The following is a 15000-nucleotide window of genomic DNA, read 5'->3' on the forward strand; positions in this document are numbered from 1 at the left end:
GGTCTGCGCTCTTGTCAGGGTTTAAGGTTTTTAGAGAGTCGTTCTACAACCATTCTGCAAAGCTATAATAATGACAGAGATCATACGAGTGCTAGAAAGTCAACTTCTATAATAGAACTACAATAGAACTCAGCTTATATGATAGAGCTAGAATAGAATATAGTTTATTGTTTTTAGAGAGACGTTCTACAACCATTCTGCAATGGTATATCAATGACAAACATCATATGAGTGTTATAGGGCTCTATTTTGACGGTCCATGCGTAGAGTGCAAAACGCAGGGCGCAAACGCTTTCAGGGCGTGTCAGAACGCATTTTTGCTAATTTACAGACGGGAAAATCTACTTTGCATTGTGGCGCATGGTCTAAAAGGGTTGAGTTTATTTTCTTAATGAGTTATAGGTGTGTTTTGAGAATAAACCAATCAGAGTCTCATCTCCCATTCCCTTTAAGAGCCAGCTGCGTTGAGCCAAGAGCGCATTCGCTATTTACAGGACGCAAAGTAAGTCTAAGTGGAAAAACTGAGCATTTCACTAGCAAACAGAAACTTTTTTTAACAGAAAACTGTTAAACAGAGCATCTACTGCGTGAGAATGAGAGATAATGGATCTACTTTCACTTTGGCTCTTGGATAGATAAACCTTTACGCACAGACATTAATTAGTCTATAAATAATTAATTTTGTTTGTTAAGCGCAAATATTTGTTTCAAAACTATTTCTATATTCAGTTCTAATTTCCAGCAAATGAATAAATGAACAATAATAATGAAGTGTGCTCAAAAACCTGAGTTATATCCTAAAACCCATATGGTCTAAAACCTGAGAGGTGGGCAAATCTAAGCTTGTTTTTAATAAAACAAATATAAATATGGATATAATAAATAATACTGCTAATAATAATAACATTATACAAAAGCAAATTGAATGAACTGAAAAAGCCTCCCGAGATGAAGAAGACATAAAAGCAGTGATTTTTCATATTTATGTAGGCTAGAAAATAATATGTTTTATAATATTTTAATCCTTTATATTTATATCCTATATCTATTCTTATTATATCCTATATATATCCTTAATATTTAAATGTTTTCATATGTAAAGATATTTGCCTATTGCTCTCTTGTGTGTATTAAGCAGTGTGTAAGCGAGGCGCAACTCTGCGCTGGAGTTTAGACCGGGTTTGTTTTGGTCTAATGAAAAATCTATTATAGTATCTCAATATAGCGACGCGCCAGCGGTCCACCTCAGAACGCCTTCCTTTTTAGACCAGAACGCCTATGAGCGCATGAGCGCTAATGCATTTGCTATTTAAACAGCGTAGCGCAACACCTCAAAACCACTCTTGCGCCAAGCTGAAACTACCAAAAGACTATTGCCTTGCCTTGCACCACATTGCGCCGGGTGTATGATAGGGCCCATAAAGTCGACTTCTACAATAGAACTAGAATAGAACTATGCTTCTATAATAAAACACAGCCTCTATAATATAACTATAATAGAACTATAATACTATATTAGAACTAGAGTACATATATAACTAGAATAGAACTATTCTTCTATAATGAAACTAGAATAGAATGCATCTGCTATAACAGAACTAGAATAGAATTATTCTTCAATAATAGAACTAGAATATAACTATTTTTCTGTAATATAATGAGAATTGAATACATCTATAATAGAACTAGAATAGAATGCAGCTTCTACTATAGAACTAGAGTAGAACACAGCCTCTATAATTTAAGTAGAATAAAACTTTTCCTCCATAATAAAACTAGAATAGAATTATTATTCTATAATAGAACTAAAATAGAACTATTAATATATAAAAGAACTAAAATAGAACTAGTATTCTATAATATAATTAAAATAGAATACATAGAATAGAATACATTCAGAAAAGAACTATTCCTACATAATAGAACAAGAATAGAACTATTTTTTTTCTATAATTTAACTACAATAGTATAAAATGGAATATTATTTAAATATATAATTTAAATAATATATTTAAATATAATATATTATATTTAAATATAATATAATTTAATATTATATTATATAGTATTAATATATAATATTATTATAATTAATATTATTATATAATATAATAATATAATATAATTTGAGTAGAACTATTATTCTATAATAGAACTAGAGTAGAACCATTATTCCACAATAAAACTATAATAAAACTATTCTTACATTTACATTTAGTCATTAAGCAGACGCTTTTATCCAAAGCGACTTACAAATGAGGACAAGGAAGCAATTTACACAAGAATAGAACTATTCTTATATAATACAACAGAGAAAATTATTTTATAATAGAACTAGAAATAGAACTATTCCTCTATTTTATCATTAGAATAGAACTATTCTTCTATAATAGAACTAGAATAGAACTATTCCTCTATTTTATAATTAGAATAGAACTATTCTTCTATAACAGAACTAGAATAGAACTATTCCTCTATTTTATAATTAGAATAGAACTATTCTACTATAATAGAACTTGAATAGATTACAGCTTTCAAATGGAGCTTGAATAGAATTTGGCTTCTCTGATGAAACTAGAGTTGAACTCTGCTTCTGTAGTATGACTAGAGTAGAACACTGCTTCATACATGATTTAAAAATATCATCTGATTTGATTTTGATTATAAATCAAAAGACCGTTGGTTCATTACATACGGATGATTATATTTGATGTCTGTAGCATCTACTGGACTGAAAACCCTCTGCTCTAAAGATAACACAAATATCACCCATATAAGATAGTGTTATTGTTTGCACATTCTGTGTTTGTTTTTGTAGCTGTTGTCTGTTTGTTTTCTATAAAGTACCACGTATAGCCTGATGTTGTCCTCCTGTAAAGGCAGATGTTGGTAGCGCTGTGCTTCTGATATCTCTGGCATTCATTCATAAACCTGCGCAGGATTTCTCTGAACGTTTCTTCAGGGATTCGGAGCTCTTGCCCGTGGCTGTGATTCAGGCCGACGCTGCGGTGAAATTGACTGTTACAATAAACCGCAAGAAGCGCTTCTTCTCCCACAGAAAGCATTGTGGGGCGCTGAATTATTCATGCTCGCTTTATTGCAGACCCAAGTTAGCATGCAAGTCTTTTCCATACGAGGAAGCCAGCACAGACTCAGCAGCTGATTCACGACAGTATAACGCACACTTTTACCTTCAGGAATCAGTGCATATTTATTTGATCACGCTTGATACTTAACAACATGAACTAATAATGAACAAGACTTGTGGAGCTTTTATAAATCATAGTTGAACATTTACTAATGCATTGTTAACATCAAAATTCATGCTTGTTAACATTACATAATGCTCCGTGAGTTACAAGCTAACAATGAAGGACTTTATTTCCATAGTTAATGTTAGTTAACACTGTAATAAATGTACTGTTCATTGTTTGTTCATGCTAGTAAATGCATTATCTAATACAACTTCATTGTTACCATTTATTTTAAACATGCATCTTTTTTGTTACTCACATGCATTTATAATTGCATTTTAATAGTAGTTTTAATAGCATTTACTTGCATTTAATTGTCATTTAAACTTTTATATTTTAAAGATATTCATAGCTTAATAATAATCAGATAATTATGCATTATATATATATATATATATTCAGTTAGGACCCAAAATAAAGGCGTTTATTGAGAAAAACATTTCTGAAATGATCCTGATAGATTAAATCGTGCAGTGATTTGCAATAAAAAAGCCTAATGTCATAAAAATAATAATAGAATAAAATAAAATAAAACTGACTAAATAATTTAAAAATTAAATTAAATTAAATTAAATTAAATTAAATTAAATTAAATTAAATTAAATTAAATTAAATTAAATTAAATTACCAGATATATATCTTTGTTTCGGTATATGTTTTGTGTTATTCACCTGTGCTATAATAGATACTAGTTTATTGTTATATTCAAAAACATAATCATGGTGATAATATTGCAACAACATTGGTTAAAAAAAATAATAAAATAATAATAAAAATATATATATATAATTATATATATATATATATATATATATATATATATATATATATATATATATATATATATATATATATAAATATATATATATATATATATATATATATATATATATATATATATATATAATTACATTAAGTTTAATTAAATTAATTTAAATGTCCGCAACAATTAAAAATACACAAAAACAAAGTACAATAAATGAAACATAAATAATAAAATAAAATTAAATTAAATTAAATCAAAATTAAATCAAAATTAAATTAAGTTTAATTTAATTTTATTTAATTTAATTTAATTTAATTTAATTTAATTTCCACAACCATTAAAAATATAAAAAATGAGCTACAATTAATGAAATAAAATAAAATGTCTCTAACATTTTAAAAAAGCAAATAACTAAGTAAAATAAATAAAAATGTAAATAAAAAAAATAAATAAATAAAATAAATAATTTTAGTTAAAAAAAATGGAGGGCGTGATAAATAGTAATATGCAGTATATCTGTATAGCAAGAGCAGTGTTATAATGAGCAAAGTGTTAGAAGAGCCGAGGTCTGCAGCTCTATTGAATGAGCAAACACTTGTCCCCTGTTTAATTCAAGCAAAATCAATGAAGATGACTTCAAACGTCACTTAGCCCAATTAGCGCCACCGCGGAAGTGTGAATCGATCCGCCAATGCGATTACAGCACCTGACTCTGTGCTCTGCTACTTATTAGTCATGATGTTACGCTCATATTTGACAAAGGATGTAGAATCGGCTGCAGATCAGACTCGCTGGCAGAACTAACAGGCTAATGTAGAACGATAACGCTGTCAGATCACTTTGTTCTTATGAAATAGATATTTTTTGTGTAAATGGTCTGTAAGAATATGTTAATCTGTTAAAAAAACTGTAAAAATGTTACACTGTAAAAAAAAAAAACAGCAGTGAATGAAAAATGGCTGTGATTTTAATGATAAAAAGTGTAATAAATAAATGAAACAATTATACACTGTGAAAATGACTGATTTTAATGGGTAAAAAGACTGTAAAAATGACTACGAGTTTAAGGTGGAAAACTGTAAAACAATACACTGTAGAAAATGAGCATGATTTCAGCAATAAAAATTAGTAAAAATTATATACTGTAAACAATGCCAGGGATTTATGGTAAAAAACTGTAAAAATGCTACACTTTAAAAAAATGGTTGTGATTTTAATTTTAAAAACTGTAAAATTATACACTGTACACATTGTTTAAGATGCTAATAATGGAAAAACTATTAAAAAAAGATACACTTTAATGGAAATAAACTGTAAAATGCTACACTGTAAAATAACTGCAGTGATTTAATGGTAATAAACTGTAAAACTGCTACACTGTAAAATAACTGCAGTGATTTAATGGTAATAAACTGTAAAAATGCTACACTGTAAAATAACTGCAGTGATTTAATGGTAATAAACTGTAAAACTGCTACACTGTAAAATAACTGCAGTGATTTAATGGTAATAAACTGTAAAACTGCTACACTGTAAAATAACTGCAGTGATTTAATGGTAATAAACTGTAAAAATGCTACACTGTAAAATAACTACAGTAATTAAATGGAAATAAACTGTAAAATGCTACACTGTAAAATAACTGCAGTGATTTAATGGTAATAAACTGTATAAATGCTACACTGTAAAATAACTGCAGTGATTAAATGGAAATAAACTGTAAAACTGCTACACTGTAAAATAATTGCAGTGATTTATTGGTAATAAACTGTAAAAATGCTACACTGTAAAATAACTACAGTAATTAAATGGAAATAAACTGTAAAACTGCTACACTGTAAAATAACTGCAGTGATTTATTGGTAATAAACTGTAAAAATGCTACACTGTAAAATAACTGCAGTAATTAAATGGAAATAAACTGTAAAAATGCTACACTTTAAAATAACTGCAGTAATTAAATGGAAATAAACTGTAAAAATGCTACACTGTAAAATAACTGCAGTGATTTAATGGTAATAAACTGTAAAAATGCTACACTGTAAAATAACTGCAGTGATTAAATGGTAATAAACTGTAAAAATGCTACACTGTAAAATAACTGCAGTGATTTATTGGTAATAAACTGTAAAAATGCTACACTGTAAAATAACTACAGTAATTAAATGGAAATAAACTGTAAAAATGCTTCACTGTAAAATAACTGCAGTGATTAAATGGAAATAAACTGTAAAAATGCTACACTGTAAAATAACTGCAGTGATTTATTGGTAATAAACTGTAAAAATGCTACACTGTAAAATAACTGCAGTGATTTAATGGTAATAAACTGTATAAATGCTAAACTGTAAAATAACTGCAGTGATTTAATGGTAATAAACTGTAAAAATGCTACACTGTAAAATAACTGCAGTGATTTATTGGTAATAAACTGTAAAAATGCTACACTGTAAAATAACTGCAGTGATTTAATGGTAATAAACTGTATAAATGCTACACTGTAAAAATAACTGCAGTGATTTAATGGTAATAAACTGTAAAAATGCTACACTGTAAAATAACTGCAGTGATTTAATGGTAATAAACTGTAAAAAAAAAAATGCTACACTAAAAAACCTGCTGTGACTTTTCCGATAAAAAAAGTGTAAAATGCTACACTGCAAAAAAAAAAAAAAAAAAAACAAACAAACAAAAAACTGCAGTGATTTTAATGGTAAAAACTAAAAACGAGACACTGTAAATAACTGCAGTGATTGTAATGGCAAACTAAAAATGCTACACGTTTTTATGGTAATAAACTGTAAAACTGTTTAGACTGCATGTCACTGGTGCGATAAAGCAGGATTACTGTATGATGACGTCATGAAATCGCCAAGCAGTCTTAAACAATAACTACATTCCCAACAGTATGTCCGGTTTTCACACACATGCATGTGAACACATCATCCTTTCACAGCGTTTTTTCATCACTGGTCATACCTGAGCTCTCGAAGTCAATGTATGAAGCCTCCCAGGTCTCCGCCATCCCGATGAGTGTGTTTTCGATGATCTGCAGGTCAGTGGTGGGACAGTTGCATTGTGGGAACTCGTCTGCGCACTGGCAGATACACTGGCTGTTCTGGCAGATGTATTCTCCCTCGCCGTTACACATGATGTAGCTGAGAGCCGACTGCACAAACTTCTCCTGCAGGTACTCGGGGAAAATCACCTGCAAACCTGCAAACCGCAATTGAGAATCAATGTTAAAGTCATTACCCAGATCCAGAGACATTATTGATTTCACATCAGCGGGAAATAGGTTGAAAGTGCAGCAGATTGAAAGAAGCGTAATCTAAAAAAATGGCGTGATGTTAATGGTGTAAACTGTAAAAATGCTACACTCAAAATAGCTGATTTTAACAATACTGTAAAAAGGATTTGAAATTAATGGTGTAAAAAAATACAATATAATAAAAATAAAATAATAAAAAATAAAATAATATAGCCTAATAAAATATAATAAATGATACAATCTACAAAAAATAAAAGAGTAAAAAATAAAATAAAATAGCCTAATAAAATATAATAAATGTTACAATAAAAAAATAAAACAATAAAATAAAATAAAATAAGCTAATAAAAATATTATAAATGATACAGTCTAATAAAATATAATAAATGATACAACCTAATAAAATAAAATAATAAAAAATTAAATAAAACAGCTTAATAAAAATATAATATGATGCAATCTAATAAAAATAAAAAATATATATAAAAATTTTATAAAATAGCCTAAAAAAATAAAACAAATTATACAATATAATAAAAATGAAATGATAAAAATGTTAATAAAATACCCTAATAAAAATATAATAATAATACAATATAATAAAAACAAAATAATAAAAAATAAAAGAAATAAAATAGCCTATTAAAAATATTATAATTGACACAATATAATAAAAATAAAAGAATAAAAAATTAAATAAAAAATGCCTAATAACAATATTATAAATTATACAATCTAAAAAAATAAAAATAAATACTGGCTGTGATTTTAATGGTAAAAACTGTATAATCTAAAATATGTAAGTCTGTGCTTGTGTGTTTTTTGTGTGTTCTTGTTTTCATATCCCATTGGGGACTTAAACCTGATTACAAACAGACTCATGGGGACCTGTGTGATTCTGTATGTGTGTGTGTGTGTGTGTGTGTGTGTGTGTGTGTGTGTGTGTGTGTGTGTGTGTGTGTGTGTGTGTGTGTGTGTGTGTGTTCTGCTGCCAATCGTGTTTGTTGAGGAAGTTTTGCCAGAGTTTTGTCCACTTGACTTTGAACTGTCCCCTCGGAGTGGGTGGACTTTACATAATGGAATAGACCAGAGGAGTGATTGATGTGTTGTGTCGTGATCGGCTTCGGCTTATTTACCAGGCCTGTCATAATACCATCTTCCGTGTGTGTTTGTGTGTGTGTGTGTGTGTGTGTGTGTTTGTGATTGGGCTCTGAATGGATGGCCGTGTTATCATGCAAAAGTATCATTATATTACTCTTGTTATTAACTGTATCCAGGGGCGGATTAAACCAATAAGCAAGGTAAGTGGCTGATTAGGGCTCCAGGAATCTGGGGGCCACCAATAAATATCTAGAGCTATAAATTATACCTATGAACTATATATAATAATGTATTTTTTTTACCATATTTTGTTTGGTGAGTTAAAAATACATTTTTAACATAATTAGATATGATTTAATATACAATTAAAGATGATATTATAATAATGTAATGTTATTTAATAATAATAATAATAATAATAATAATAATAATAATAATAATAATATTGTAAAATAAAATGTATTAAAATATACAAACATTATATATATATATATATATATATATATATATATATATATATATATATATATATATATATATATATATATATATATATATATATAATTTAATAAATTTACAAAAAAAAAATACATACATACATAAATTCATAAATATATATATATATATATATATATATATATAATCATTTAAAATGTAGATATTGCATTAACTTAAATTGTCAGGAAGGAGATTAAGTGATATATGAAAAAAACAGCAATATAAATAAAAAAATAATAAAAGTAGAGAGGGTGCATTTCAGGATTTGGCCTCTATATGGCTGGAATTGCTTAGGTTTTACTGTGCTTGACCAACAAAAGTGTAAGTACTGCCCCAAAAGGTACTGTAGCTTTATTTTTGAAAGTACATTGCATACATTCAACGGAGGGAGGATTATAATCCAATTGACGAATATATATTTATACACGAGTTCTGTCTGGTTCTCGTATCTGATTGGCTTATAACCGTGCAATATTCCCATAATATTAGCACTCCAACAGTCTCCTCACCCTTGTGTATTACTCTGCCCACATAGAGTGACAGCAGATCGATAAACTCACTACAGTTTGACAAATATTGCAGCTGTTGGACAACATAATGCACTTTTGAGGCTTATTTAGGTGAGAATGTATTTTAGATCGCAACTGCAGTTTATTTATAGAGACGATGCCTATTTTAAAAATATTTACAATTTCAGATTCAGCATGTTGGTGGCCATCAGCCTGTTATACTGAGCAGAGCAAAGACAGTTGATGTTCTGCCACAAGATGGCGACAGAAACAGAATAATAAGCCCTTAGAGGAGAAATTATTTGTTATTAAACAGGTAACTGATACCACAGAAATCTGCTAGTGTTTGCTTTGCCTTGGCTTTTGTGGGGTTAATTACAGTGATATCCCAATTACAACAGGAAAATTCTGAGAAATCTCTGTAGACTGATGGCATTTCATGCTGTTCAGCCTTATAATCTTAAAATGTGAGCAAAATCAGCTGTTTTGTCATCACTTTAGACATTACGCTAGAGAATCATTCAAACACTAGCTCTAGATCTTATCATTCTAATAGAGATGTCACAGTTTATACAGTTTAAAAAGACATTGTATGTGTTGTCATCATGGCTAGTTAGTACATAAAAACTTTAATTAACATGGAAAATATATATTTTATATAACGTTGCAGCATCACATGTTCTGTTATAGTGTATTATTACAGAGCAAAACAATCAATCATCCTCACAACAATTAAAGTCATCATAGTGTATACTGCCTTCTTTCTGGAAGTGCACTGGACAGCCGTGAAGGCAAACATGCTATCTATGGTTATCATGCAGAATAAAACAGCAACAGAAGACAGAATACATCCCACACGATTCAGAAATAAATAAATAAAAAAGCCCGATAGAAGGAGATATTGAGTTACATGGTGGGCTTTACTGCCACAGACTGAATCGTTCCCTTAAATAAATAATAAATCAAACCTCGGCATAAGCATAAAGCATCATAATGGAAGCGATCGCTGATATAATGCAGCATATCCATTTCTAATGGAGGGAAATGTGAACGCAGATAATTGCTTCATAGTAATTACACATTTGCTGCGAGAAGCTTTATAGGGTTTGTGTTGGAGGTTGTGTAGCACTTATTTAGCTTTACGCACATGCAAGCACACACACACAATTAAACCTCATACAAAAGATTAAATAAGTGAAAGCATCTGCTGCCCACAGTTCATCATCGAGAGAATAGAAGATAATCCTGAATAAACCAGCACTACATAAGGTCATTTCTGAAAGGTCATTTTATTTTTATTGTTGGCAGGTCAGTTAATCTGCTAATACTTCAGCGGGCAGCATTTCTTATTATACTCACTGTTGCCAAGTAATTTTCATGTACCAGTTTTACACTAGTTTCAATACATTCAGGAGTATATTTAGCCATATATCACAGTCAACAGAAGTATTCATGATAATGCATGTTTAAACTCATTTACAAACTTGTCTTTGAGGCATACTTTAAGAAAAATGAACAAAACACACAAGATAATAATAATAATAATAATAATAATAATAATAACAATAATAATAATATAATAATAATAATAATAAGAAGAAGAAAACTTTAATAATAATAATAATAATAATAATAGTAATAACAATAATAATAATAATAATAAAATAATAATAATAATAATAATAATAATAAAATATTATTATTAATAATAATAATAATAATAATAATAATAATAATAATGATAACAATGAAATAATAATAATAATATAATAATGATAATAAAACATTAATAATAATAATAATAATAATAATAATAATAACACTAATAATAAAATATTATTATTATTATTAATAATAATAATAATAATAATAATAATAATAATAATAATAATAATTATTATTATTATTATTATTATTAAATATTAACAATAATAATAACAACAACAAAAATAATAATAATAATAATAATAATAATAATAATAATAATAATAATAATAATAATAATAATAATAATAAAATATTAATAATAACAATAATAATAATAACAATAATAATAATAATAATAATAATAATAATAATAATAAAAATAATAATAAAATAATAATATTAATAATATTAATATAATAATATTATTATTACTATTATTATTATTATTAATAATATTAATAATAATAATATTAATATTAATAATAATACTAATAATAATAATAATATAATAAAACATTAATAATAATAATAATAATAATAATAATAATAATAATAATAATAATAATAAAATATTAACAATAATAATAATAATAATAATAATAATAATAATAATAATAATAATAGTGAAAAAAATAACAATCTCAATAAAAATGCTAATGCCATAATTAAAATTAAATATAGAAACATAAATCTATTACCCAATATATAATAACTACATTAGTGCTATAGTAATGTATAATAAATACTGTAGTGTTTTTGAAACACATGATAGTAAAGTACTATTTAATACAGCTTCTCATCTTCTGTGGTGATTCTACAGTTGCTATGGAAACACAACGACTACAGTAATTAGTCTATTGCAATGACTACAGTTGCGATGGTAACACAACAACTACAGTAACTAGTCTATTGTGGCGATTCTACAGTTGCTATGGTAACACAAAAACTACAGTGATTAATCTTTGTGGCGATTCTACAGTTGCTATGGTAACACAATAACTACAGTAATGTAAACAAATGCCACTATGCTGCAGATTTCTACAACTATAGTATATATTATACTACACTACACCACAGTTTACTGGAGTGAAAACGATTACATCATACATTACAGTTCATCAGTTGACTATAGTTAATACTACAGTATGCTGAAGCACTCGTTAATAAATAGCTATAAATAAATAATATAACATATACAGTATAATACACGTCACCATTATTATTATAGGTTACAGGACTCTTATACATGTTTGTGTGTATGTGTGTGTGTGTTATTGGAGCTGTGGGTTGGCAGTGTTGGGTAAAGTGAAGACTGATCATGTCTCTCTCTCACCATCAGACTGTCTGTGAGCCCTGAGCCAGTATTCATTTAGCTTGATGTATTCCTGCTCCTGCAACTTTAATGTGATTTGTGTGCGAATCCAGATGGTGAGTTCATGGATGGGTGCAGAGCAACCACAGTGGCAGTGCCAACAGCCTTGGGTTCACAATAACACACACACACACACACACACACACACACACACACACACACACACACACACACACACCTCTGTCTGAAGTATTCCTTAATTCATGATTGTGTTTAAATGTTTCTAAGCAAGTAAATCTCACAAAAAAATTCCTATTTCAGCTCTATTAAGACTATTTATTGTGGCTGCATCAACTGTATGAACTCTTATAGAAATCTGTTATATGACATTACATGCAAATTACTTAAATGAAATACAAATTTATGTTTTAATTTTCATATATATATATATATATATATATATATATATATATATATATATATATATATATATATATATATATATATATATATATATATATATATATATATATATATATATATATATATATATACATGTTATATATGCAATCAATATTTTGAAATATTGCAAAAATTACTATTGGCACATATATTTTCAACCATCAGAATTACATGTAGATATACACTCACCGGCCACTTTATTAGGTACACCTCACTAGTACCGAGTTGACCCCTTTTGTCTTTGTTTTAATCCTTGGTGTCAGAGATTCAACAAGCTACTGGAAATATTCCTCAGAGATTTTGCTCCATATTGTCATGATAGCATCACACAGTTGCTGCAGATTTGTCGGCTGCTCATCCATGATGCCAATCTCACCACATCCTAAAGCTGCTCTATTGGATTGAGCTCTGGTGAGTGTGGAGGCCATTTGAGTACAGTGAACTCATCGTCATGTTCACCAGTCTGAGATGATTGAGCTTTATGACATGCTGCGTTATCCTGCTGGAAGTAGCCATCAGAAGATGGAGACACTGTGCTCATAAAGGGATGGACATGGTCAGCAGCAATACTCAGGTAGGCTGTGGCGTTGATGCTCAATTGGTACTAATGGACCCAAAGAAAATCTCCCCCACACCATTACACCACCACCACCAGCCTGAACCGCTGATACAAGGCAGAATGGATCCATGCTTTCATGCTGTTGAGGCCAAATTGTGAGTCGAGCATCTGATTGTGTCAGCAGAAATGGAGACGGCACCCGGTGTGGTCTTCTGCTGCTGTTGGACGCCTCAAGGTTGGCCGTGTTGTGTGTTCAGAGATGCTCTTCTGCAGAGCTCAGTTGTAGCGAGTGCTTATTTGAGTTACTGTTGCCTTTCTATCAGCTGGAACCAGTCTGGCCATTCTCCTCTGACCATCAACAAGGCATTTGCGCCCACAGAACTGCCGCTCACTGGATGTCTCCTCTTTGTCAGAGCATTCTCTGTAAACCCTAGAGATGGTTGTGCGTGAAAATCCCAGTAGATCAGCAGTTTCTGAAATACTCAGAGCAGCCCGTCTGCCAGCAACAACCATGCCACACTCAAAGTCACTTAAATCCTCTTTCTTCCCCATTCTGATGTTCGCTTTGAACTGCAGCAGATCCTCTTGACCATGTCGACATGCCTAAATGAGCTGCTGCCATGTGATTGGCTGATTAGAAATTATCGTTAACGAGCAGTTGAAAAGGTGTACCTAATAAAGTGGCCTGTGAGTGTACAGTCAAAATTACTAGCATTGCTCTGTCAAAAAAAAAAATGTTAAGTAATGTTTAGCAGACAGAGGAAACTCTCAAAGTATTTCTCATATATATGTATGCATTTTCAATTGTCCAATGACTATTCTAGTTAAGCCTTCAAATGTCACTTTAAGCTGAATACTAGTATCTTAAAGCATATGACGTGCTGTCATCATGGCAAAAACTATATAAATTATCTATTAGAAATTAGTTATTAAACACTAATGAGTTTAAAATGTGTAGAAAATAATATTCCATCACCACAAAACTAATAAATACTTCAGGAGACGGCTAGTCATTTAATAATACAGCCTGCAGCTGTGTGTGTGTTGTCAGGTAATCCATTGTATAACACTGTATGTTAGATGTGCACAAAACCACAGTGACATGCCATTGATTTCATGCAAATAAGCAAACCGTTCACAGAGTTTACAATAAACACTCACAATCAGTCTGTGTTCTGCAGTGACAGGCAACCTGTTCGCTTGAAAAGAAACACCTTGCATACACAACGTTACATGCGCTGGTCTAAAGAAATTTGATTAGACTGCGCAGAACACTGAAGATCTGTCAGTGTGTGTTTGCTTTGTTGTTTGTTCAATAGTGGTCATGAGTGCGAGCGCTTGTCACTACGCCTTTTCCTCTCTGAAAGAAGCTGTTCATAGATGTGAACACTGCAGATGTTCTGTCTGTACGTGCCCTGAGTTTATGTCCACGGTGCTTTAGATGCATGCGGATGTGGCTGTATACTGTAAAATCCATCACAGGAATATTCATTCACTTTCCTTCAGAGTCCCTTGTTTATCAGAGGTCGCCACATTGGAATGAACCACCAACTATTCTAGC

General features: G+C 29.7%; 1 protein-coding gene across 3 annotated transcripts in view; it reads right to left on the reverse strand.

The window, feature by feature from the left end:
* The window catches only part of brinp1 (BMP/retinoic acid inducible neural specific 1), a 221099-nt gene that overhangs the window by 24072 nt on the left and 182027 nt on the right, over positions 1–15000 (reverse strand). For all 3 annotated transcript variants that reach the window (XR_015489894.1, XM_087251056.1, NM_001328411.1), the window contains 1 exon segment: positions 7000–7236. Coding sequence is in view for 2 of the 3 variants with exons in the window: in XM_087251056.1 (XP_087107182.1) it covers positions 7000–7236 (237 nt within the window). In the remaining variant the exon portion in view is untranslated.

This window comes from Danio rerio, chromosome 5 (assembly GCF_052040795.2).
Source record: "Danio rerio strain M-AB ecotype USA chromosome 5, GRCz13ab, whole genome shotgun sequence".
Taxonomy (NCBI): domain Eukaryota; kingdom Metazoa; phylum Chordata; class Actinopteri; order Cypriniformes; family Danionidae; genus Danio; species Danio rerio.